Source organism: Oncorhynchus masou, chromosome 32, assembly GCF_036934945.1.
Source record: "Oncorhynchus masou masou isolate Uvic2021 chromosome 32, UVic_Omas_1.1, whole genome shotgun sequence".
Classification (NCBI taxonomy): Eukaryota; Metazoa; Chordata; class Actinopteri; order Salmoniformes; family Salmonidae; genus Oncorhynchus; species Oncorhynchus masou.
Window position 1 is genome coordinate 13,405,062 of NC_088243.1, and position 26,882 is coordinate 13,431,943.

Here is a 26,882-nt window from a genome sequence, read left to right on the forward strand (position 1 = left end):
TTGGGTCAAAAGTTTCAGGTTGCCTTCCACAAGCTTCCCACAATAAGTTGAGTAACTTTTGGCCCATTCCTCCTGACAGAGTCAATAACTGAGTCAGGATTGTTGGCCTCCTTGCTCTCAGACACTTTTTCAGTTCTGTCCACACATTTTCTATAGGATTGAGGTCAGGGCTTTGTGATGGCCACTCCAATACCTTGACTTTGTTGTCCTTAAGCCATTTTGCCACTACTTTGGAAGAACTTCCTGACTGATGTCTTGAGATGTTGCTTCAATATATTCACATGATTTTCCTCCCTCATGAAGACATCTATTTTGTGAAGTGCACCAGTCCCTCCTGCAGCAAATCACCCCCACAACATGATGCTCCCACCCCCGTGCTTCACTGTTGGGATGGTGCTCTTCGGCTTGCAAGCCTCCCCCTTTTTCCTCCAAACATAACGATGGTCATTATGGACAAAGAGTTCTATTTTTGTTTCATCAGACCAGAGGATATTTCTCCAAAAAGTACGATCTTTGTACCCATGTGCAGTTGCAATCCGTAGTCTGGCTTTTTTATGGCGGTTTTGGAGCAGTGGCTTCTTCATTGCTGAGCGGCCTTTCAGGTTATGTTGATATAAGACTCATTTTACTGTGGATATACATACTTTGTACCTGTTTCCTCCATCATCTTCACACAGTCTTTTGCTGTTGTTCTGGGATTGATTTGCACTTTTCTCACCAAAATGCGTTCATCTCGAGGAGACAGAACGCTTCTCCTTCCTGAGCGGTATGACGGCAGCGTGGTCCCATGGTGTTTAAACTTACGTACTATTGTTTGTACAGATGAACGTGGTACCTTCAGGCATTTGGAAATTGCTCCCAAGGATGAACCAGACTTGTGGAGGTCAACAGTTTTTTTTCTGAGGTCTTGGCTGATTTCTTTTGATTTTCCCATGATGTCAAGCAAAGAAGCACTGAGTTTGGAGGTAGGCCTTACATCCACAGGTACACCTCCAATTGACTCAAATAGTGTCAATTAGCCTATCAGAAGCTTCTAAAGCCATGACATCATTTTCTGGAATTTTCGAAGCTGTTTAAAGGCACAGTAAACTTAGTGTATGGAAACTTCTGATCCACTGGAATTGGGATACATTGAATTATATGTGAAATAATCTGTCTGTAAACAATTGTTGGAAAAATTACATGCACAAAGTAGATGTCCTAACCGACTTGCCAAAACTATAATTTGTTAACAAGACATTTGTGGAGTGGTTAAAAAACGAATTTGAATGACTCCAACCTAAGTGTATGTAATCTTCCGACTTTAGCTGTACACATATCCATGATGTTGTAACTTACTCAACATTATGTTTTTATTGAAGTCGTTTGTTGCAGCTCTCATGTTTATTTGCATAGTCAACAATGTTTTTCATCTGACCACAATCAATGAATCAGTACATAGTGGAGTGTCTGTAGGTCTACTGTATACTGGAGTGAATCACTGTAGTGTCTGCGTGAGGACTCACTGGGGAGAGTAGTAGCAGAGTAGTTGAGATGACATTTCTGAAGGGGGCGGGGGCCGGGTGTTGGTGTGTTCCGATTAGATCTGAGCGATAGGGTTGTATACATTTGGCACAGAACGAATGAAAACAGACTGAAACAGGGAGCGGCTACCATAATTTGTCCAATAAGAAACGCTCATTTTCCTTTTGTGTAGAAAAATGTTTTGCTACGGTGTGTCTCCAAATGAAAAGTTAGAGGAGGGGAGGGGGCGCACCCCCACCACACTGAAATGAGTCTTTAGCTGCCATTTAAAGTCACCAGCACACGACAGGAATGTCGGGCCCCTGCGCACAGAGATTATGTACTAGACGTGTGTACTTTATTTTTAAAACATGGGGTGGGTCAAACCCTGGCTCGCTGGCTGACGGGAATGAAGAATGAGCGTGCTGTGTGCACAGTCGCAAGTTTTACAACCCCTTTCCCGACCTTGCCCGCTCTGGCTCTCCAAGACCGTTCCATCCAGTAGTCCACTGCCGTGACCAGGACTCGTCTAGTGATTCCATGGGATTATTAATGGGGTTTTAATTTGAGGGAAATACAAAGGTGTATATTTTCCTGAAGGATTATATCAAGCATAGGTGAGTTTGTTGGATAGGGGAAAGTTTCATGAAAATTCACACTGGTGAAATGTCTCCATTCTTTAAAACAAATTATGGGGATATATGGTTACAGATGTTAGTGAGAATCTGCGTTTTTAAATATATTTATTGACATGGCAGTGGAATATTAGTGAGAATATTTTCTAAAAGTAGACACCAGTGGCTAATTTTGTTTACCACCTGTTGTTCCTCAATGCAATTTTTTTTGAAGGACTTTCATTTCCTTTCAAATACCGCGATGGATACACTGTTGTAGCCTACCTAACCTTGTATTTCTTGTTAATTATTCTGACACAAGCGTATATTAGTATCACTTCTAACTTTGAAAGGCCTTCCTTGAAAGACCTTCATTCTGTAGGCTAGGCTAGTCATTAGTTAAGCGGGTGTAAGGTGAACTTTGAGTGCGCTCGCTATGGGGGGCTATGACCGTCTCGATGCAGACTTTGGTCGCGTCGCTCGCAGATCATTATTCTCTGTAGTGTTATCGGATACATACATTTGAGAGAGAGATTAATACAATATTATCTTAAAAGTTGTTGTCTGCTGGGCAGGAGGATATACTTGACTATTTAATCCTCTTCATCAATCCCCCTTGGTACTTAATTTAACATGAGGCCACAGAGAGCGCGCTCCACTTCAAACAGTGTCCTTGGCACATAGCCTACAACAATAGAGTAGAATAATGCAATTTGGTTGCAGCAAAATGCACACAGACTGGGCATGTTGTTATCATTTACATTACATTTACATTTAAGTCATTTAGCAGACGCTCTTATCCAGAGCGACTTACAAATTGGTGAATTCACCTTCTGACATCATTATCCTCTCTCCACTAGGTGGATTGCACTGTTATATCATCATATCTGTTACATTCTGCACTCTACATGAGTGGGAGACAATATTGGGGGTGGGAAACGATTCATATCAAGTTAACCTAATAGGGAAGGTCCAGGGCACTCAGTCCCTCTCTCTCTCTCCCTTCTCTCTCCCTTCTCTCTCCTCATCGTTTCACTGCCCTCTCTCTCTTCTCACCCTTTCACTGTCAACTCTCTCTTCTCACCCTTTCACTGTCAACTCTCTCTTCTCACCCTTTCACTGTCAACTCTCTCTTTTCACCCTTTCACTGTCAACTCTCTCTCCTCACCCTTTCACTGTCAACTCTCTCTCCTCACCCTTTCACTGTCAACTCTCTCTCTCTCTCTCTCTCTCTCTCTCTCTCTGCCAAACAAACACAAAGCAGAGTCACTACAGCTTCCTGATATCAGTGAATAAAAACAGCTGTGTGGCGTGACAGCCTTTGGTTTGGAATAATAGTGACTTTAGGTGAACAGCTTACAGAGTTAAAGGAGAAATGTGAGCATGCCATGGAGCCTTTCCAGCAGCCTGGAATGTGTCCCAAATTGCACCCTATTCCTTATTAAGTGCACTACTTTTGACCATAGGGCTTTGGTCAGAATTAGTGCACTATAGGACATTGGGTGCCATTTAGGACGCAACTTACTGTAAACACACTCCAGGAATAGTTTACTATCGATCCCCTTTCTCCCTTTCCTCTTCCCTATAACCTCTACCAAGATCAAACTCATCCATTATGGCGCTCCAAACCAGGTTTAGGATTACCAATGTAGTAGGCTACACATTGTGTGTGTAATATGTGATACTGTCATGTTTATGTCCCATAGATGAAGGTTAAATGCAATATTATTATTAAGGTCATTCTATTATAGTTCTATTAGGGACCGTTCTAAATTGGGGGGGTCTTAGTCCAAAATAGGGCAGGGTTGTCAAACTTTTGTTGTTGCTTTGTGTGTTTTTTTTTATTGGGCACAGGGCAGGATATACATGATTTATATTCGCCATTTTGCAAGTTTGGACACACCTACTCATTTAAGGGTTTTTCTTTATTTTTACTATTTTCTACATTATAGAATAATAGTGAAGACATCAACAATAGGAAATAACATATATGGAATCATGCAGTACACAAAAAAAGTGTTAAACAAATCAAAATATATTTGAGATTCTTCAAAATAGCAACTCTTTGCCGTGATGAAAGCTTTGCACACGCTTGGCATTCTCTCAACCAGCTTCACCTGGAATGCTTTTCTTAACCAGCTTCACCTTGGAATGCTTTTCCAATAGTCTTGAAGAAGTTACCACATATCGTGAGCACTTGTTGGATGCTTTTCCTTTACGCTGCGGTTCAACTCATCCCAAACCATCTGACTTGGGTTGAGGTCGGGTGATTGTGGAAGCCAGGTCATCTGATGCAGCACTCCATCACTCTCCTTCTTGGTCAAATAATCCTTACACAGTCTGGAGGTGTGTTGTGTCATTGTCCTGTTGAAAAATAAATGATAGTCCCACTAGATTGTGCATCACTGCAGAATGCTGTGGTAGCCATGCTGGTTAAGTGTGTTTTGAATTTGAAATTAATCAATGATAATGTCACCAGCAAAGCACCCCCACACCATCACACCTCCTCCTCCATGCTTCACGTTGGGAACCACACATGTGGAGATCATCCGTTCACCTACTCTGCGTCAAACAAAGAACCATCCATCTCAAATTTGGACTCATCAGACCAAAGGACAGACTTCCACTGGTCTAATGTCCATTGCTCGTGTTTCTTGGCCCAAGCAAATCTCTTCTTCTTATTGGTGTCCTTTAGTAGTGGTTTCTTTGCAGCAAATCGACAGTGAAGGCCTGATTCACACAGTCTCATCTGAACAGTTGATGTTGAGATGTGTCTGTTGAACTCTGTAAAAAGTGTATTTGGGCTGCAATTTCTGAGGCTGGTAACGCTAATGAACTTATCCTCTGCAGCAGAGGTAACTCTGTGTCTTTCCTGTGGCCGTCCTCTTGAGAGCCAGTTTCATCATAACGCTTGATGGTTTTTGCGACAGCACATGAATAAATGTTAAAAGTTCTTGAAATTTTCCAGATTGACTGACCTTCATGTCTTAAAGTAATGATGGACTGTGATTTATCTTTGCTTATTTGACCTGTTCTTGCCATAATATGGACTTGGTCTTTTACCAAATAGAGCTATCTTCTGTATACCACTCCTACCCTGTCACAACACAACTGATTGGCTCAAACACATTAAGAAGGAAAGAAATTCCACAAATGTACTTTTAACAAGGCACACCCGTTAATTGAAATGCATTCCAGGTGACTACCTCATGAAGCTGTATGAGAGAATGCCAAGAGTGTGCAAAGCTGTCATCAAGGCAAAGGGTGGCTACTTTGAAGAATTTCAAATATAAAATATATTTTGATTTGTTTTCACACTTTTTTGGTTACTACATGATTCCATATGTGCTATTTCATAGCTTTGATGTCTTCCCAATTATTCTACAATGTAGAAAATAGTAAAAGTAAAGAAAAACCCTTGAATGAGCAGGTGTGTCCAAATTTTTGACTGGTACTCTATATAATGTCTTCCATATAGCCACATTTCCTTAACTGATTGCAGGCTCCTCCCCTATCAAGGTGTTTTGGTACTTCCCTTATGCACTACGCTTTTCTGCCCGCTTACTATACCACAGGTCAATATAGTCTACCAGTCAACTGTCTACCCTGCCCTCTATCCATAGTGACAATAGTGGTCGGTGGATCGTTTGTCCAGGTCTGCAATAGGTTAACTAGCAATCATACCATACATAGAATCATTCAAATCTTCACAAATGTTCAATATAAATCCACAAGATAGAGGAATGTCTGGCAGGCAGTGGAGAGGCCAGGTGCATCATTACGCATGAAAGAACAGTGCAGACATGCAGCTCAATTAGCTTCCCTATTGGTTTTTGTTTAGAGACAATAAAATGATCCTACCTAGACTAGTTTACGACACCACAATCCAATTCATAATTACATTATTGTTTTCAATTGCATAAACTTCTGAATAATGACACAAAAGCCCTGTTATTTGAAAGTTGAATTCCATTCATTCCATTTGGATTAGTTGTGGGTGTACTCTGGACAGATTACAGAAAGGCACAGTAGCAGGCCAGCCTGGCTGTAGTTTTGCATCTGATACTGATGCGCTGTCTGTTGATCATCATTCTCCCAAGTCGTCCTATATAGTGCAGCCACATAGGTCTGTGCTCCCAGCAGGCCCAGTTATTCAGGAAAGCTTAACACATTCTGCCTCCTTTCCGATCAGAGCGACCATTCCTCGACCTAGAACCTCCTAACGCTTCAATATAGCCTAAATATTTGTCATTTATGTTTTAAAATGTATTACCTTTTATGTGCAGCATAAACACATCTAGTCACAATGTTTTAATCTGATTAGGCTCCTTCAATAGTCTCCTGTAGGCTACCTGCTGACCTGCTCCACTCTAATATACAGTAATTCCAGCATTCAAACTACGCAACTGCCGTTCGATTCATGGAAAGAGACCTGTTACAAAACACTCAAGTTTAATGACATTTGGATATTGTCAAACCAAGCCTTCACTACTAAATAGGGAGGGATCTATTTTCTGTTCGTCGAGATTGACATACAAACTTGGTCCCAAAACTTTGGGAAAGGGGGCGATTTTTGGACCAGCCCCCCATTCCCAACGGTCTCTCATAGATCATCTATAGATTATTTGAGCTGTTTGAAAAGAAGGACGAAACATTCTATCAGAAATACTATGCCACTTCGTCTTTCTGTTCATAGATTTCACTGACTTGTCGTAGTGTAAATGATATATATACGTACTGTAAGTATTCAGTGTAGTGTTGTCTCTGTCTGTGTAGTAGGTCCAGTTGTTTGGTAGGTCCAGTTGTGTGGTCCAGTTGTTTGGTTTGGTAGGTCCAGTTGTGTGGTACAGTAGGTCAAGTTGTTTGGTACAGTAGGTCCAGTTGTTTGGTAGGTCCAGTTGTGTGGTAGTTCCAGTTGTGTGGTACAGTAGGTCCAGTTGTGTGGTAGGTCCAGTTGTGTGGTACAGTAGGTCCAGTTGTATGGTAGGTCAAATCATAATCAAATCAAATTTATTTATATAGCCCTTCGTACATCAGCTGATATCTCAAAGTGCTGTACAGAAACCCAGCCTAAAACCCCAAACAGCAAGCAATGCAGGTGTAGAAGCACGGTGGCTAGGAAAAACTCCCTAGAAAGGCCAAAACCTAGGAAGAAACCTAGAGAGGATCCAGGCTATGTGGGGTGGGCAGTCCTCTTCTGGCTGTGCCGGGTGGAGATTATAACAGAACATGGCCAATATGTTCAGATGTCCATAAATGACCAGCATGGTCGAATAATAAGGCAGAACAGTTGAAACTGGAGCAGCAGCACGGTCAGGTGGACTGGGGACAGCAAGGAGTCATCATGTCAGGTAGTCCTGGGGCATGGTCCTTGGGCTCAGGTCCTCCGAGAGAGAGAAAGAAAGAGAGAATAAGAGAGAACATATGTGGGGTGGCCAGTCCTCTTCTGGCTGTGCCGGGTGGAGATTATAACAGAACATGGCCAAGATGTTCAAATGTTCACCCAGACAGGATGACCACATCAGTGAATCAACCCACTCAGGTGACGCACCCCTTCCAGGGACGGCATGAGAGAGCCCCAGTAAGCCAGTGACTCAGCCCCTGTAATAGGGTTAGAGGCAGAGAATCCCAGTGGAAAGAGGGGAACCGGCCAGGCAGAGACAGCAAGGGCGAGGTTCGTTGCTCCAGAGCCTTTCCGTTCACCTTCCCACTCCTGGGCCAGACTACACTCAATCATATGACCCACTGAAGAGATGAGTCTTCAGTAAAGACTTAAAGGTTGAGACCGAGTTTGCGTCTCTAACATGGGTAGGCAGACCGTTCCATAAAAATGGAGCTCTATGGGAGGGCTTTCTCCTCCAGCTGTTTGCTTTGAAATTCTCGGGACAATTAGGAGGCCTGCGTCTTGTGACCGTTGCGTACGTGTAGGTATGTACGGCAGGACCAAATCATAGAGATAGGTAGGAGCAAGCCCATGTAATGCTTTGTAGGTTAGCAGTAAAACCTTGAAATCAGCCCTTGTTTTGACAGGAAGCCAGTGTAGAGAGGCTAGCACTGGAGTAATATGATCACATTTTTTGATTCTCGTCAGGATTCTAGCAGCCGTATTTAGCACTAACTGAAGTTTATTTAGTGCTTTATCCGGGTAGCCGGAAAGTAGAGCATTGCAGTAGTCTAACCTGGAAGTGACAAAAGCATGGATTAATTTTTCTGCATCATTTTTGGACAGAAAGTTTCTGATTTTTGCAATGTTACGTAGATGGAAAAAAGCTGTCCTTGAAATGGTCTTGATATATTCTTCAAAAGAGAGATCAGGGTCCAGAGTAACGCCGAGGTCCTTCACAGTTTTATTTGAGACGACTGTACAACCATTAAGATTAATTGTTAGATTCAACAGAAGATCTCTTTGTTTCTTGGGACCTAGAACAAGCATCTCTGTTTTGTCCAAGTTTAAAAGTAGAAAGTTTGCAGCCATCCACTTCCTTATGTCTGAAACACAGGCTTCTAGCAAGGGCAATTTTGGGGCTTCACCATGTTTCATTGAAATGTACATTTGTGTGTCATCCGCATAGCAGTGAAAGTTAACATTATGTTTTCGAATAACATCCCCAAGAGGTAAAATATATAGTGAAAACAATAGTGGTCCTAAAACGGAACCTTGAGGAACACCGAAACTTACAGTTGATTTGTCAGAGGACAAACCATTCACAGAGACAAACATATCTTTCCGGCAGATAAGATCTAAACCAGGCCAGAACTTGTCTGTGTAGACCAATTTGGGTTTCCAATCTCTCCAAAAGAATGTGGTGATCGATGGTATCAAAAGCAGCACTAAGGTCTAGGAGCACGAGGACAGATGCAGAGCCTCGGTCCGATGCCATTAAAATGTCATTTACCACCTTCACAAGTGCCGTCTCAGAGCTATGATGGGGTCTAAAACCAGACTGAAGCATTTCGTATACATTGTTTGTCTTCAGGAAGGCAGTGAGTTGCTGCGCAACAGCCTTTTCTAAAATTTTTGAGAGGAATGGAAGATTCGATATAGGCCGATAGTTTTTAAAATATTTTCTGGGTCAAGGTTTGGCTTTTTCAAGAGAGGCTTTATTACTGCCACTTTTAGTGAGTTTGGTACACATCCGGTGGATAGAGAGCTGTTTATTATGTTCAACATAGTATGGGCCAAGCACAGGAAGCAGCTCTTTCAGTAGTTTAGTTGGAATAGGGTCCAGTATGCAGCTTGAAGGTTTAGAGGCCATGATTATTTTCATCATTGTGTCAAGAGATACAGTACTGAAACACTTGAGCGTCTCTCTTGATCCTAGGTCCTGGCAGGGTTGTGCAGACTCAGGACAACTGAGCTTTGAAGGAATACGCAGATTTAAAGAGGAGTCCGTAATTTGCTTTCTAATAATCATAATCTTTTCCTCAAATACGTTCATGAATTTATCACTGCTAAAGTGAAAGCCATCCTCTCTTGTGGAATGCTGCTTTTTAGTTAACTTTGCGACAGTATCAAAAAGGAATTTTTGGATTGTTCTTATTTTCCTCAATTAAGTTGGAAAAATAGGATGATCGAGCAGCAGTAAGGGCTCTTCGATACTGCACGGTACTGTCTTTCCAAGCTAGTCAGAAGACTTCCAGTTTGGTGTGGCGCCATTTCCATTCCAATTTTCTGGAAGCTTGCTTCAGAGCTCGGGTATTTTCTGTGTACCAGGGAGCTAGTTTCTTATGATAAATGTTTTTAGTTTTTAGGGGTGCAACTGCATCTAGGGCATTGCGCAAGGTTAAATTGAGTTCCTCAGTTAGGTGGTTAACTGATTTTTGTCCTCTGGCGTCCTTGGGTAGACAGAGGGAATCTGGAAGGACATCAAGGAATCTTTGTGTTGTCTGTGAATTTATAGCACAACTTTTGATGTTCCTTGGTTGGGGTCTGAGCAGATTATTTGTTGCAATTGCAAACGTAATAAAATGGTGGTCCGATAGTCCAGGATTATGAGGAAAAACATTAAGATCCACAACATTTATTCCATGAAACAAAACTTGGTCCAGAGTATGACTGTGACAGTGAGGGGGTCCAGAGACATGTTGGACAAAACCCACTGAGTCGATGATGAGGAACGCTGTATATAGCCCAGGAGGCCTGTAAACAGTAGCTATAAAAAGTGATTGAGTAGGCTGCATAGATTTCATGACTAGAAGCTTTTTTTTTTGTAAATTGAAATTTGCTATCGTAAATGTTAGCAACACCTCCGCCTTTGCGGGATGCACGGGGGATATGGTCACGAGTGTAGCCAGGAGGTGAGGCCTCATTTAACACAGTAAATTCATCAGGCTTAAGCCATGTTTCAGTCAGGCCAATCACATCAAGATTATGATCAGTGATTAGTTCATTGACTATAATTGCCTTTGAAGTAAGGGATCTAACATTAAGTAGCCCTATTTTGAGATGTGAGGTATCATGATCTCTTTCAATAATGACAGGCATGGAGGTGGTCTTTATCCTAATGAGATTGCTAAGGCGAACACCGCCATGTTTAGTTTTGCCCAACCTAGGTCGAGGCACAGACACGGTCTCAATAGTGATAGCTGAGCTGATTACACTGTCTGTGCTAGTGGCAGACTCCACTATGCTGGCAGGCTGGCTAACAGCCTGCTGCCTGGCCTGCACCCAACTGGACCTACTGTACCACACAACTGGACTTATCACACAACTGGACCTACTGTACCACACTGTGTTCTCAGATAGTTGCCATGGTTCCTCTGCTCAGTTGTGTTGTGTTTCCATAGAGATATATTACCTTTTGTGTTGGCCTTCATATTTCATACAAAGGGAGGTATGATATTTTTGCTAAATGTCTTCAGATTTACATCTGTCTGTCTTGGTCCAGTTGTGTGGTACAGTAGGTCCAGTTGTATGGTAGGTCCAGTTGTGTGGTAGGTCCAGTTGTGTGGTACAGTAGGTCCAGTTGTTTGGTAGGTCCAGTTGTATGGTAGGTCCAGTTGTGTGGTACAGTAGGTCCAGTTGTATGGTAGGTCCAGTTGTGTGGTACAGTAGGTCCAGTTGTGTGGTACAGTAGGTCCAGTTGTGTGGTACAGTAAGTCCAGTTGTATGGTAGGTCCAGTTGTGTGGTACAGTAGGTCCAGTTGTTTGGTAGGTCCAGTTGTATGGTAGGTCCAGTTGTGTGGTACAGTAGGTCCAGTTGTGTGGTACAGTAGGTCCAGTTGTGTGGTACAGTAAGTCCAGTTGTGTGGTACAGTAGGTCCAGTTGTGTGGTACAGTAGGTCCAGTTGTTTGGTACAGTAAGTCCAGTTGTATGGTAGGTCCAGTTGTGTGGTACAGTAGGTCCAGTTGTTTGGTAGGTCCAGTTGTGTGGTAGGTCCAGTTGTGTGGTACAGTAGGTCCAGTTGTGTGGTACAGTAGGTCCAGTTGTGTGGTACAGTAGGTCCAGTTGTTTGGTACAGTAAGTCCAGTTGTATGGTAGGTCCAGTTGTGTGGTACAGTAGGTCCAGTTGTTTGGTAGGTCCAGTTGTGTGGTACAGTAGGTCCAGTTGTGTGGTACAGTAGGTCCAGTTGTGTGGTACAGTAGGTCCAGTTGTTTGGTACAGTAAGTCCAGTTATATGGTAGGTCCAGTTGTGTGGTACAGTAGGTCCAGTTGTTTGGTAGGTCCAGTTGTGTGGTAGGTCCAGTTGTGTGGTACAGTAGGTCCAGTTGTGTGGTACAGTAGGTCCAGTTGTTTGGTACAGTAGGTCCAGTTGTTTGGTACAGTAAGTCCAGTTGTATGGTAGGTCCAGTTGTGTGGTACAGTAGGTCCAGTTGTTTGGTAGGTCCAGTTGTGTGGTACAGTAGGTCCAGTTGTGTAGTAGGTCCAGTTGTGTGGTACAGTAGGTCCAGTTGTGTGGTAGGTCCAGTTGTGTGGTACAGTAGGTCCAGTTGTGTGGTAATTCCAGTTGTGTGGTACAGTAGGTCCAGTTGTGTGGTAGGTCCAGTTGCGTGGTACAGTCGGTCCCGTTGTATGGTAGGTCCAGTTGTATGGTAGGTCCAGTTGTGTGGTACATTAGTTCCAGTTGTGTGGTACAGTAGGTCCAGTTGGGTGGTACCGTAGTTCCAGTTGTTTGGTAGGTCCAGTTGTGTGGTACAGTAGGCCCAGTTGTGTGGTGGGTCCAGTTGTATGGTAGATCCAGTTGTGTGGTACAGTAGGTCCAGTTGTGTGGTAGGTCCAGTTGTGTGGTACAGTAGGTCCAGTTGTTTGGTAGCTCCAGTTGTGTGGTAGGTCCAGTTGTGTGGGACAGTGGGTCCAGTTGTATGGTACAGTAGGTCCAGTTGCGTGGTACAGTACGTCCAGTTTTGTGGTAGGTCCAGTTGTGTGGTACAGTAGGTCCAGTTGTGTGGTAGGTACAGTTGTATGGTAGGTCCAGTGGTATGGTAGGTCCAGTTGTGTGCTATGTGAATTCTCATGCCTTTTAGTCCAGGACTAGGCTTAATCTGTGTCTGGGGAACATGGTCCAATATGTTGGTCTCTACCAGATTTACACCATGCCAAGATGTCACAGACCTCATTCTAGCTGTTACCGATACACTTACACACACTGTGTGGGTCGTGAGTCTTCCTAACCACACCCATCTGCCAGCTCTCATTTCTCCCTCTCCACTTTCCATACCCCTTAGAAAATACAACCACTCCTCTGCCTTCCTAGACAGTTACTGTGTTTACTCCAGGAAACCATTTCATTTTCATTGCAGCAGATATATATTTATGTAGACATTATAACCTCTGTCTGTCTGTGACATTATCTAGAACATTCTGTTCAGACATTGTTAGAGGCTCTTTGGCTCGTTGTTGAGGTGTTTTGTGTTGATGAAAGCGCCTCATCAGGATTGCACACCCATTTGTCTGAGGGTGACACTGACAGAAACACTGACAGGTGTTTTAGGAATAGTTACAGATGGAACATCGGCTGGCTGTGTTCTCAGATAGTTGCCATGGTTCCTCTGCTCAGTTGTGTTGTGTTTCCCTAGAGATATATTACCTTTTGTGTTGGCCTTCATATTTCATACAAATGGAGGTATGATATTTTTGCTAAATGTCTTCAGATTTCCATCTGTCTGTCTTGGTTTTTCTTGGCAAGGTTTGATTGAATGCTGAATGATGACATCACTGCTGAATCAGATGTGAAAGAGTAACACAAGGTAGACAGACACTCACATCCACTAGACGGTCTACTGCATCTCAGTGCTAGAGGCGTCACTACAGACCCTGGTTTAAATCCAGGCTGTATGACAACCGGCCTTGATTGGGAGTCCCATACGGAGGCACACAATTGGCCCAGCATCGTCCGGGTCAGGGTTTGGCCGGGGTAGGCCATCATTGTAAATAAGATTTGTTCTTAACTGACTTGCCTAGTTAAATGAAGGTAAAATAAAATAATAACAAATAAAAGGTCAGAAATATGTGTCCTGTTTAATGACCCTACGCTACTGTAGCTGTGGCTGTCTAGAGGGGAATGTGGCCATGGCTTCAGTCTGTCAGGTAGTCAGTCAGGTGTCTGCATTGATATTAATCAACGCTAAGATTCTTAGAGCATGTCATGCTCCATGCTCCATGCTTCATGCTCCATGCTCCATGCTCCATGCTCCATGCTTCATGCTCCATGCTCCATGCTCCATGCTCCATGCTCCATGCTTCATGCTCCATGCTTCATGCTCCATGCTCCATGCTCCATGCTCCATGCTTCATGCTTCATGCTTCATGCTCCATGCTCCATGCTTCATGCTCCATGCTCCACGTTCCATGCTTCACGCTCCATGCTTCATGCTCCATGGTTCATGCTCCATGCTCCATGCTTCATGCTTCATGCTCCATGCTTCATGCTCCATGCTCCATGCTTCATGCTCCATGCTCCATGCTTCATGCTCCATGCTCCATGCTTCATGCTCCATGCTTCATGCTCCATGCCATGACGAGTTGTCAGTTTGTCTCAGAGGAAATCGATTGACGTTCTGGATATCATATCCAGTTAGGCCTAGTCTAGTGGCTGTTAGTGTGTGTCTGTGACGTCACGTAGCGTAGGGACTTGCCTGCTCTGTGGGAGCTAGCCCAGGTTGTGTATTAGATGATAAGGTTGATCCTCTGTGCTGTGGTCAGTGTGTGGAGCCAGCGTCATGTGTGATAACATCACCCTGCACCGGACTGATACAGAGAGGAGGAGGAGATGGAGGGAGACCTGGGCATGTATTCACAAAGCCTTTCTGAGTAAAAGTGCTGAAATATGATGAGATCCCCCCCCCCCCTGTTATTCATTATGGTTTAAAAGGCAAAACTGATCCTAGATCAGCCTGACTGACACCACTGTATACTACGTTACCCCAACTAGGGCCCCTTCTCTAAATGGAAAGGAACAGTCATTCTTTTATCTCCTCCAAACCAGAGGTTGACTGTAGAGTGTCAGGGGAGGGGATCGGTGCTTTCTCTAACTTTACATCCACAGTGGAAACGGTACAGCTACACTCAGAAAGATTGGTTATAACTCAAGTTACTTATGCTGGGAGGGGTTTAAATCCTTGAGACACAGTCCGAGGTATAGTATGTGTGATGAACATGTAACTAACTTTCTCCCAAATCCCCATTGACACCAGTGCATGATGATCTATGGAGAAGTTGAAGTTCCATGTGCAGAGATCTAGTCTGGACCTTCTAGTACATATCATATCACTGGGTAGCTACAGGATTCAATAAATGACATAACATTATGACTTTAGTCCTAATATCTGGTGTTTGTGCAGGATAGCAAAACACCAGACGAGGATACTCTCCCATATTCATTGAACTGTACAGACACATCGCCACACATGAAGTTAACCCAGACACACTAGCATTAAACTAGTAGAAACACGCAGACCAAACACACATTAGCAGTTGAAACGTCGACGGGTCCAGCGAGAGTGGTTTGGTTTGAGTGGTTTGGTTTGAGTCTATCATTCATCATGTTCCCCAGTAGAGACCGAGAGGTGGGAGAGGGGTGATGAAATAGGCATGCTGCACCAAAATAGATCTTAGTGGTTAACCTTCACCCGCCATTCCACACACGCACACGCATATACACACATATACAGGCACACACACACGCACTCACGCACCCACCCACCCACGCACACACACATACCTACACACCCACACACACACACACACACACACACACACACACACACACACACACACACACACACACACACACACACACACACACACACACACACACACACATATACAGGCACACACACACACGCACCCACCCACCCACCCACCCACACACACACACACACATTCACGCATAGACACAAACACTCCACTGTGACAGTTGGGGGACATGTCATGCTAAAACTGGAGCCTGGGGAGGGACTATTTGGGGTTCCTAAATAGCAGGAAAGGGTTGTAAACCTAAATGGTATACGTTCCTAGGATGTACAGTACCCGTAAAAACTTTGGACATACCTTCTCATTCAAGGGTTTTTCTTTATTTTTACTATTTTCTACATTGTAGAATGATAGTGAAGTCATCAAAACTATGAAATAACACATATGGAATCATGTAGTAACCAAACAGGTGTGAAACAAATCAAAATATATTTTATATTTGAGATTCTTCAAAGTAGCCACCCTTTGCCTTGATGTCTTTGCACACACTTGGCATTCTCTCAACCAGCTTGATGAGGAATGCTTTTCCAACAGTCTCGAAGGAGTTCCCACATGCTGAGCACTTGTTGGTTGCGTTTCCTTAATTCTGCAGTCCAACTCATCCCAAACCATCTCAATTGGGTTGAGGTCGGGTGACTTTGGAGGCCAGGTCATCTGATGCAGCACTCCATCACTCTCCTTCTTGGTCAAATAGCCCTTACACAACCTGGAGGTATGTTGGGTCATTGTCCTGTTGAAAAACAAATGATAGTCCCACTGAGTGCAAACCAGATAGGATGGCGTATCGCTGCAGAATGCTGTGGTAGCCATGCTGGTTAAGTATGCTTTGAGTTCTAAGTAAATCTCTGACGGTGTCACCAGCAAAGCACCCCCACATCATAACATCTCCTCCTCCATGTTTCACGGTGGGAACCACACGTCTAGATCATCCGCTCACCTACTCTGCGTCTCACAAAGACTTGGCGGTTGGAACCAAAAATCTCAAATTTGGACTCATCAGACCAAAGGACAGATTTTCACCGGTCTAATGTCCGTTGCTCGTGTTTCTTGGCCCAAGCAAGTCTCTTCTTATTATTGGTGTCCATTAGTAGTAGTTTCTTTGCAGCAATTCCACCATGAAGGCCTGATTCACACGGTCTCCACTGAACAGTTGATGTTGAGATGTTTCTGTTTACTTGAACTCTGTAAAGATTGTATTTGTTTTTTACAAATGCACTTGAAGAAACTTTAAAAGTTCTTGAAATTTTCCAGATTGACTGACCTTCATGTCTTAAAGTAACGATGGACTGTCATTTCTCTTTGCTTATTTGACCTGTTCTTGCCATAATATGGACTTGGTCTTTTACCAAATAGGGCTATCTTCTGTATACCACCCCTACCCTGTCACAACACAACTGATTGGCTCAAACACATTAATTAAGAAGTAAAGAAATTGCAGAAATGAACTTTTAACAAGACACACCTGTTAATTGAAATGTGTTTCAGGTGTGCAAAGCTGCCATCAAGGCAAATGTCCTCTGAAGAATCTCAAATACTCTTTTTTTGGTTACTACATGACTCAATGTGTTATTTCATAATGTTGATGTCTTGACTATCATGACTATCATATCATCATGTAGAAAATAGTCAAAATAAAGAAGAACTCTTGAATGAGTAGGTGTGTCAACTTTTGACTGGTACTGTATGTTACAGGATTTCTTCCATTGAGATTTGTGTTTTATAGTAAATTCAGAAGAGCTTCTCATAAGTTTGCGTGGATGAATGGTGTTGTGATGTTTTGGTTTGAAGTTGATGTCAGTTATAATACTTCACAAGGCTCTCTGTAACAGTGTATCTGAGTAACACTTACAACTACTGCACTTTACAATCTTGACATGCTCATTTACCTTTCAACATTTATTGGTACTGGCGCTTTGAATAAAGATGTATATAAATCATTGTTAATTATTATCACCTTACAGTTTCCCTCTTCCAGACGTCCTGCCTGTGTGTGAGGTCCATACTGATCCTTCCGTATCTCTCCCTCCACCACTCCTCCTCTCCCTCCACCACTCCTCCTCTCCCTTCACCACTCCTCCTCTCCCTTCTCATCTCCTCTCCCTCCACCACTCATCCTCTCCCTCCACCACTCCTCCACGTCCTCCTCTCCCTCCAACACTCCTCCACGTCCTCCTCATCTCCCACCACTCTTTCTCCTCCTCATCTCCCACCACTCCTCCTCATCCACCACTCCCTCCACCACTCCTCATCCTCCTCTCGCTCCACCACTCCTCCTCATCCTCCTCTCGCTCCACCACTCCTCCACATCCTCATCTCCCACCACTCCTCCTCATCCTCCTCTCCCTCCACCACTCTTTCTCCTCCTCATCTCCCACCACTCCTCCTCTCGCTCCACCACTCCTCTTTCTCCTTTCCCAGAGCAGCTGAAGCGGTCTCCAGCCCCCAGTTACGTCACTGAGCCAGCGACCCCACCGCCACACTGGCTGCAGCCATGACGTCCACCACAGACTTTGACAACGTTGAGATCACTCAGCAGTACAGCCGCATCAACACACGCTTCGAGCTGCTAGGAGAGGAGCTGGACAATGACAACAGCTCTGCAAGACTGTTTGAGAGGTCACGCATCAAAGCCCTCGCAGGTGACCTAGGGGTCAAACATAGGACGGGCTGGGGTGTGTTCTGTTGGATGGGGTCATTCTCTGTCACCTGTCTTGAATGCACCTTTCAAATAAGAACATGTGAAAGGTGGCATTGGCAGAATACTGTCTAGGCTTGTTTGTGCTATGTGGTGTGTTTTATAAAGTCTACCTGATAGTTTTGAGCCTCATATAATCATGTCTGAGTTTGTCTGCAGCCACATCCCCCAGCAGAGCAGCTGAGACTGATCATACACTCTCTCTCTCTTTCAATTCAATTAAATTCAAGGGCTTTATTGGCATGGGAAACATATGTTTACATTGACAAAGCAAGTGAAGTAGATAATAAACAACTGAAATAAACAATAAAAATGAACTGTAAACATTACACTCACAGAAGTTCCAAAATAATAAAGACATTTCATATGTCATTAATCTCTCGCTCTCACATACACACCACACACCCCTAGAGTTGCTGGGATCATTTGCACATTTCCAGAATGCTCCAGTGTGAGCGATGTGGACAGCTGCCCTCCCTTAAGTTCTAGTAAAACGTAGTGCAGTATACAGGGAATAGGTTTCCATTTAGGACGCAGCCCCTGTCTGCCTCCTAAATAGCAGCCCCTGTCTGCCTCCTAAATGGCAGCCCCTGTCTGCCTCCTAAATGGCAGCCCCTGTCTGCCTCCTAAATGGCAGCCCCTGTCTGCCTCCTAAATGGCAGCCCCTGTCTGCCTCCTAAATGGCAGCCCCTGACTGCCTCCTAAATGGCAGCCCCTGTCTGCCTCCTAAATGGCAGCCCCTGACTGCCTCCTAAATGGCAGCCCCTGTCTGCCTCCTAAATGGCAGCCCCTGACTGCCTCCTAAATGGGAGCCCCTGTCTGCCTCCTAAATGGCAGCCCCTGTCTGCCTCCTAAATGGCAGCCCCTGTCTGCCTCCTAAATGGCAGCCCCTGACTGCCTCCTAAATGGCAGCCCCTGTCTGCCTCCTAAATGGCAGCCCCTGACTGCCTCCTAAATGGAAGCCCCTGTCTGCCTCCTAAATGGCAGCCCCTGTCTGCCTCCTAAATGGCAGCCCCCATAAGTGGTACGCTAATGGAAGAGAGTGTGTCGTTATTGGATGTCAAGGACTCTACTTTATTTTGGCCATTGGCTGTACTGATCTCTATCTCTCTTCAGCTTTCTCTTTCAAGCTGGTGGTTGTTCCCAGTCTGTCTGTCTCTTTGAAAGAGGAGAGAGCCTCTGTGTGGGAGCTAGCTAGCTGGTGTTATGTTGCTGTACTGATGTCTCTGTAATGCAATCAGAGTTCCCTGTCACAGACAGAGAGGGAGGGAATGAGAGAGAGGGAGAGAGAGAATGAAAGAGCGAGGGGAAGAGAGAGAGAGAGAGAGAGAGAGAGAGAAAGTGGGGGAAGAGAGAGAGAGAAAGAGGGAGGGAATGAATAGGAGGGAGTAATAGCTCTTACACATCAGTATTGCTGTACAGGTTGTGAACAGAGTATGATTTATGTCTACTGTACCATCATACACATACAGTAACATTCTCATAATCTCCTCCGATTTCGGGAACCCCTTCTCTGATCCACTTTTGTGTATAGATATTCACCCACTGACTAAAACATGTAAAACATGTATGATCACTGAGTCATGTAAAAACAATAAGCCCTCCATCCTACACTTCCCATGGTTATTTCATGGCTGTGTGGGGAGGAGAGGAGATGCACAGCCTTGTCAGGAACACACATGTGAAGCCTGGGACATACAGTATGCATGGCTGGTGCGCTGGAGAAAGAACCACTTGGCTGAGGTGAGTGGAACGGAGTGCGGGAGTGCGGGATGCGGGATGCGGGATGCGGGAGTGCGAGATGCGGGAGTGCGGGATGCGGGAGTGCGGGATGCGGGAGTGCGGGATGCGGGATGCGGGAGTGCGGGATGCGGGATGCGGGAGTGCGGGATGCGGGAGTGTGGGATGCGGGAGTGCGGGCAGGTCATCCGTGATACAAGTCAGTATTCGGGGTCAGGCCATATCTGAGGACATAGGGAGATGCAGGAAAACCAGACACCAGGGGCAACAATGAGCACCGTTTTCTTCAAGTAATGTAGTTTTCAGTTTTGCTAGGATGGTGCGGATGTGGATGGTGGAGAGGCGTAAGCATCTGCCTCTGATTCCAAAGGTTGCATGTTCAAATCCAGCGGTAGAAAGTTGTTTTATATATTTTTGTTTTAAGCCTATCCCAACCTTAACCCTTACCGTTAAACATTCAGAGTTAATGCCCAACCTTAAGAATTTGGAGTTGATGCCTGAACTTAACCTTAAACACTTCTAAATTTGACATTTGATAAACATGGATGAACGTCTAATTCTGACGTGAGACTGTGAGAGCTTGTTGGAGAGAGAGAGCGAACGAGAGCAACATCAGCGCTGAAGTGAGGCGAGAGAGTGAGAGAGGAGGGAGAGAGAGAGCGAGCGAGATAGAGAGGTAGGGAGAGAGGGATGAGGGAGAGCGAGAGGGATGAGGGAGAGAGAGAGAGAGAGCGCAGCATCAGTGCTGGAGTGAAAACAGAGGAGTGTGAAAGAGAGACAGAAAGAGAGAGGGCGGTAACAGGAGAGAGTGCCAGACAGGAGAGGTAGAGGGAACAAGAGACGAGGAGAGAAAAGAGTGAGATCGAGAGAAAAGAGGAGAGAAGTGGCGATAAGTGGAGTGCTGCTGAGCACCTCTCTTCCCAGCTCTCTGCTCCAGACTCCCTCCATCGTTGGACTCAGGACTCAAGATGAGCAGCCCGTCTCCATGTCTGTTGCGTGCTGTCAGCCAACCTCGGCTCCGAGAGGTCAAGATCAGCCTGAAGACCAGGGAGACCCGGGAGACTAACAGGGAGACGCCCACACCCCTCAGATCCATTGGTGTGACCCTGGGGAGGGACAGGGACAGTTACAGAGAGGCCACCAGGGACCGGGCCATCACCCCAGGGAAAGAGACCCCGCTCCGGGCCACTTTGAGCAGCAGCAACCGCAGCCGGAGCACCCCACCCGTCCACAGAGCCCAGAGGAGGGCAGCGAGGGGTGATGGGAGAACCACCAGGCAGGACACAGATCACCAGCCTGAGAGGAACGGGACCCTCCGGGTCATACCCACATCTGGATCTAGAGACCCTCATCCACTGGGACTGGGTCTGGGTCTCTCCCCCATCTCTTGTTTCTCCTCTGCCTCCTCCACCTGCACCCCTGCCAGACGTCAGCAACGCCATGCTCCCTCTCCCCCTTGCCCAGCTTCTCCCCACACCACCTCCCCCTCAGGCAGGAGTATGAAGAAGGCGAGGTGTCTGAGCTACAGCACCTCCAACATCTGCTTCAACTCCATCCTGGATGGACGCTTCAGGCAGCTGCAAGGTAAACTACTGTCCAGGCTGGTCTGGGGCTGGTGATGGTGTTGGTGGGATGGATGCTTCAGGCAGCAGCAAGGTAAACTACTGTCCAGGCTGGTCTGGGGCTGGGGGTGGTGATGGTGTTGGTGGGATGGATGCTTCAGGCAGCAGCAAGGTAAACTACTGTCCAGGCTGGTCTGGGGGTGGTGATGGTGTTGGTGGGATGGATGCTTCAGGCAGCAGCAAGGTAAACTACTGTCCAGGCTGGTCTGGGGGTGGTGATGGTGTTGGTGGGATGGATGCTTCAGGCAGCAGCAAGGTAAACTACTGTCCAGGCTGGTCTGGGGCTGGTGATGGTGTTGGTGGGATGGATGCTTCAGGCAGCAGCAAGGTAAACTACTGTCCAGGTTGGTCTGGGGCTGGTGATGGTGTTGGTGGGATGGATGCTTCAGGCAGCAGCAAGGTAAACTACTGTCCAGGCTGGTCTGGGGCTGGGGGTGGTGATGGTGTTGGTGGGATGGATGCTTCAGGCAGCAGCAAGGTAAACTACTGTCCAGGCTGGTCTGGGGGTGGTGATGGTGTTGGTGGGATGGATGCTTCAGGCAGCAGCAAGGTAAACTACTGTCCAGGCTGGTCTGGGGGTGGTGATGGTGTTGGTGGGATGGATGCTTCAGGCAGCAGCAAGGTAAACTACTGTCCAGGCTGGTCTGGGGCTGGTGATGGTGTTGGTGGGATGGATGCTTCAGGCAGCAGCAAGGTAAACTACTGTCCAGGCTGGTCTGGGGGTGGTGATGGTGTTGGTGGGATGGATGCTTCAGGCAGCAGCAAGGTAAACTACTGTCCAGGCTGGTCTGGGGGTGGTGATGGTGTTGGTGGGATGGATGCTTCAGGCAGCAGCAAGGTAAACTACTGTCCAGGCTGGTCTGGGGGTGGTGATGGTGTTGGTGGGGTGGATGCTTCAGGCAGCAGCAAGGTAAACTACTGTCCAGGCTGGTCTGGGGGTGGTGATGGTGTTGGTGGGGTGGATGCTTCAGGCAGCAGCAAGCTAAACTACTGTCCAGGCTGGTCTGGGGGTGGTGATGGTGTTGGTGGGGTGGATGCTTCAGGCAGCAGCAAGGTAAACTACTGTCCAGGCTGGTCTGGGGGTGGTGATGGTGTTGGTGGGGTGGATGCTTCAGGCAGCAGCAAGGTAAACTACTGTCCAGGCTGGTCTGGGGGTGGTGATGGTGTTGGTGGGATGGATGCTTCAGGCAGCAGCAAGCTAAACTACTGTCCAGGCTGGTCTGGGGTTGGGGGTGGTGATGGTTGTTGGTGGTGGGTCCACAGTCCACCCTCTCTCACTTAACGTTAGGGTTAGGGTTAGTCTTGCAGTGATGGTGGTGTGTCCAGTTCATCCCCTCCCACCCTACAGGGGTTAAAGAAGAGAACACAGTTTCCCAGGGTACCCTTCCCATCCCTCTCTCTGTGTTCGGGACAGATTTAGGTCAAGGAGGGGTTGATGGGGAGGTCTGGCTTGCGATGCGAGCGAGCGTGTGGGTGGTTTGATTGCTCCTGCTGTCGTGACGAGCTGGAGAGTCAAGGGAAGTGCCGTGACATTCCACTGTGTAGTGGCACTTTAAAAAAAATGTAGTTGTATTTATTTATTTTCAGGAAGCAGAGGCTATGTTCCAACTGTTCGCTGAGTTTGATCTGAATATTTCATGAAGCAAACTCCTAAAAAGGTTGTACTGTGTTTTCCTTTCCCCCTGCCATTCAAGGCAGGCCAGTGCTGTAATCTTTTATTCGTGGAATTAGAGTGGGATTGATTATATATTAACACTATCTTATTACCTGTCTAGCACCCTTACCACTCACCTTGTACTCACCAACTATTTTACCTGTCTACCACCCTTACCACTCACCTTGTACTCACCAACTATTTTACCTGTCTACCACCGTTACCACTCACCTTGTACTCACCAACTATTTTACCTGTCTACCACCCTTACCACTCACCTTGTACTCACCAACTATTTTACCTGTCTACCACCCTTACCACTCACCTTGTACTCACCAACTATTTTACCTGTCTACCACCCTTACCACTCACCTTGTACTCACCAACTATTTTACCTGTCTACCACCCTTACCACTCACCTTGTACTCACCAACTATTTTACCTGTCTACCACCCTTACCACTCACCTTGTACTCACCAACTATTTTACCTGTCTACCACCCTTACCACTCACCTTGTACTCACCAACTATTTTACCTGTCTACCACCCTTACCACTCACCTTGTACTCACCAACTATTTTACCTGTCTACCACCCTTACCACTCACCTTGTACTCACCAACTATTTTACCTGTCTACCACCCTTACCACTCACCTTGTACTCACCAACTATTTTACCTGTCTACCACCCTTACCACTCACCTTGTACTCACCAACTATTTTACCTGTCTACCACCCTTACCACTCACCTTGTACTCACCAACTATTTTACCTGTCTACCACCCTTACCACTCACCTTGTACTCACCAACTATTTTCACCTGACATTATCAAAATATAATGTAACATAAACACTAGCTACAGTATTCATTTGGTTTCTTTTCTCCTGGTGAGCCATGTGACTCTCCTAGGCTCTTCAGAAACTCTATGTTCAGATAACTGTGTGGAACATCTATTAAATAATCCATCCCCTCCTTTCCTCCTCTCCTCCTAACTTCCATCTTTTCTCTCTGTTATTCGATTTTCTAAGAGAGCGGTTGTCCATCACTCTTGAATTTACATTAGCTTTTGCTTGCCAGCTCCCTGATGACAGGAACACATTAGTGAGGAGGAGAGGAGGACATGAGGACAGGAGGACATGAGGAGAGGAGGACATGAGGAGAGGAGGACATGAGGAGCGGAGGACATGAGGAGAGGAGGACATGAGGAGAGGAGAACAGGAGGCCATGAGGAGAGGAGGCCATGAGGAGAGGAGGACAGGAGGACATGAAGAGAGGAGGACAGGAGGACATGAGGAGAGGAGGACATGAGGAGAGGAGGACATGAGGAGAGGAGGACAGGAGGACATGAAGAGAGGAGGACAGGAGGCCAGGAAGACATGAGGAGATGAGGACAGGAGGAGATGAGGACAGAAGGACATGAGGACAGGAGAACAGGAGGCCATGAGGAGAGGAGGCCATGAGGAGAGGAGGACATGAGGAGAGGAGAACAGGAGGCCATGAGGAGAGGAGGCCATGAGGAGAGGAGGACAGGAGGACATGAAGAGAGGAGGACAGGAGGACATGAGGAGAGGAGGCCATGAGGAGAGGAGGACAGGAAGACAGGAGGACACAAGGAGAGGATGACAGGGGGATATGAGGAAAGGAGGACAGGAGGAGATGAGGACAGGAGGACATGAGGACAGGAGGACATGAGGACAGGAAGACATGAGGAGAGGAGGACAGGAGGAGATGAGGAAAGGAGGACAGGAGGGGAGGAGGACAGGAGGACATGAGGACAGGAGAACAGGAGGCCATGAGGACATGAGGACAGGAGGAGAGGAGAACAGGAGGCCATGAGGAAATGAGGACAGGAGGAGAGGAGAACAGGAGGCCATGAGGAGAGGAGGACAGGAGGAGATGAGGACAGGAGGACACGAGGAGAGGATGACAGGAGGGGAGGAGGACATGAGGACAGGAGGAGAGGAGGACAGGAGTAATAAGAAAGGAAGCCAGCCTCTACTGTCCAATGATTCAGTGGATTCTGAAACCCATGATGTAATCAGGCACTGTCTGCTGTCTCTCTCTCAATTCCATTTAAATGTCTTCTCTCTCTCTCTCTCTGTTTATCTCTTTATCATCTCTACTGCTTCATATTAATTTAAGATTTGTTAACCTATGTCTTTGTTATTCCATCATTCATTTTGTCAGTGTTATGTCTTTCTGTGTTTTCTCTGTGTTATTCTGTGTTCTCAGTGTTATTTTGTGTTATCTTCGTGTTATATATGTGTTATTCTGTGTTATCGCTGTGTTATCTCTGTGTTATTCTGTGCTCTGCCAACAGTATGCCATTCTGTCTTTGTTCCGTGTCTTTGGGTGTCTGTTACAGTACCAATGTATCATAAATTGTACCTTTCTGCAATGCATTGCTTATTTACCTCTACTTTGTCTCTGTCCTCTCACCCTGCTCCCATGCCAAACTCCTGCAGCAAGCTCCTGTGTAGAGTTGAAATAATGTCATTCTAAAACGTTTCCCCCACTGCCTGGGTAGGTGTTGCTTAGCTGTGCTGGGTGCATCTGCTGCCCTGGTGTGTCTCTGTCAGTCTGTCCTCTCATCAACCATGCTCCACACCAGACCCAGACTCCTGCCGCACTCTTCCCATCAACTAAACTGGTCAGGTTGTCAGGTTGTATTTTGGTTATAGAAGGTTGTATACAGGTTGTACATGTTTTTGGGGTAAACAGAGGGGGAGACAGCAGGAAGGGTGGACGACGTGGGAATGTTCAATCTCCCACAACCAATCTCTGGTGGGGAGTAGTATATATGTGACTGGCCAGGAATAGCCACGGTTAGCCACGGTTAGCCAGTGTCGTGTCTTTGGCTATGTCGGATTAAGGTGATATGACATGCTATTCTAGAAAATCCTTTCTCTGTAATTAATATTACCTGATTGAGCTAATCATGTAAATGTAATTAACTGGAGAGTCGGGGAAACCACAAAATAATATTTATAGAGCAGTTATCTTCCGAATAAACTCTTAAAGACCTAGTAATATTTTACATCAATAGCAGTCAATATTAATCGTCACCTTAATTCAGTCATCTGAAAGTTGTAAATTCTTGGTTATCTTCACGAACCCTGGCTAACAAGTTGAATCAGCAATACAAAATTGGGTTTAATTATTTATTTACTAAATACCTAACTAATCACATAGAATTGCATATACAAAGAATAAATCATACCTTGATTACAAATTACGTCATAAAGGAAAACGTCCCTAGCGGGTGGAACAGATGTGACAGCTGGTTACACAAAAGAAAAGGGGCTGGGTTTGAGTGAAAGAGCGGGAAGACTGAGGGACACAGGGAGAAGCTGTGCTATCGTAAATACTGTATCTTATGCATTCTAAATTACCGCCCATTTGGAAAAGGTAGTTGTGCTGTAGTTGTGTTGGGTTGTATTGTGTCCTCTGTCTGTTAGATGGCATGTTGTGAGTTGTAGTTGTGTTATGCTGTAGTTGTGTTGGGTTGTAGTTGTGTTGGGTTGTGCTCTGTGTGTTTTTGTGTTGGGTCGTAGTTGTGCTGTAGTTGTATTGGGTTGTAGTTGTGTTGGGTTGTGCTTTCTGTGTGTTGTAGTTGTGTTGGGTTGTGCTTTTTGTGTGTTGTAGTTGTTGGGTTGTGCTTTCTGTGTGTTGTAGTTGTTGGGTTGTGCTTTCTGTGTGTGTTGTAGTTGTTGGGTTGTGCTTTCTGTGTGTGTTGTAGTTGTGTTTTCTGTTTTGTTGTATTCTCTGTGTGTTGTATGTGTTTTGCTATATTCTGTGTGTGTTTTGTTGTATTCTGTGTGTTGTGTTACGAGTCCCTTTTGGCCCGACAGTCTAGGGGG

General features: G+C 45.7%; 1 protein-coding gene across 3 annotated transcripts in view; it reads left to right on the forward strand.

Moving 5' to 3' along the window:
* Positions 1-1,816: 1,816 nt before the first annotated feature.
* LOC135525610 (spectrin beta chain, erythrocytic-like) overlaps positions 1,817-26,882 on the forward strand; it is a 106,421-nt gene continuing 81,355 nt past the window's right edge. Inside the window, exons 1-3 of one of the 3 annotated variants that reach the window (XM_064953334.1) lie at positions 17,823-17,950; positions 18,045-18,049; positions 20,684-21,330. In XM_064953334.1, coding sequence (XP_064809406.1) covers positions 17,897-17,950; positions 18,045-18,049; positions 20,684-21,330 — 706 coding nt within the window. In that variant the 5' untranslated portion in view covers positions 17,823-17,896. Of the gene's footprint in view, positions 2,121-17,729; positions 17,951-18,044; positions 18,050-20,683; positions 21,331-26,882 lie in introns of those variants that run through there. The other 2 variants (XM_064953332.1, XM_064953333.1) reach the window with 2 other exon arrangements.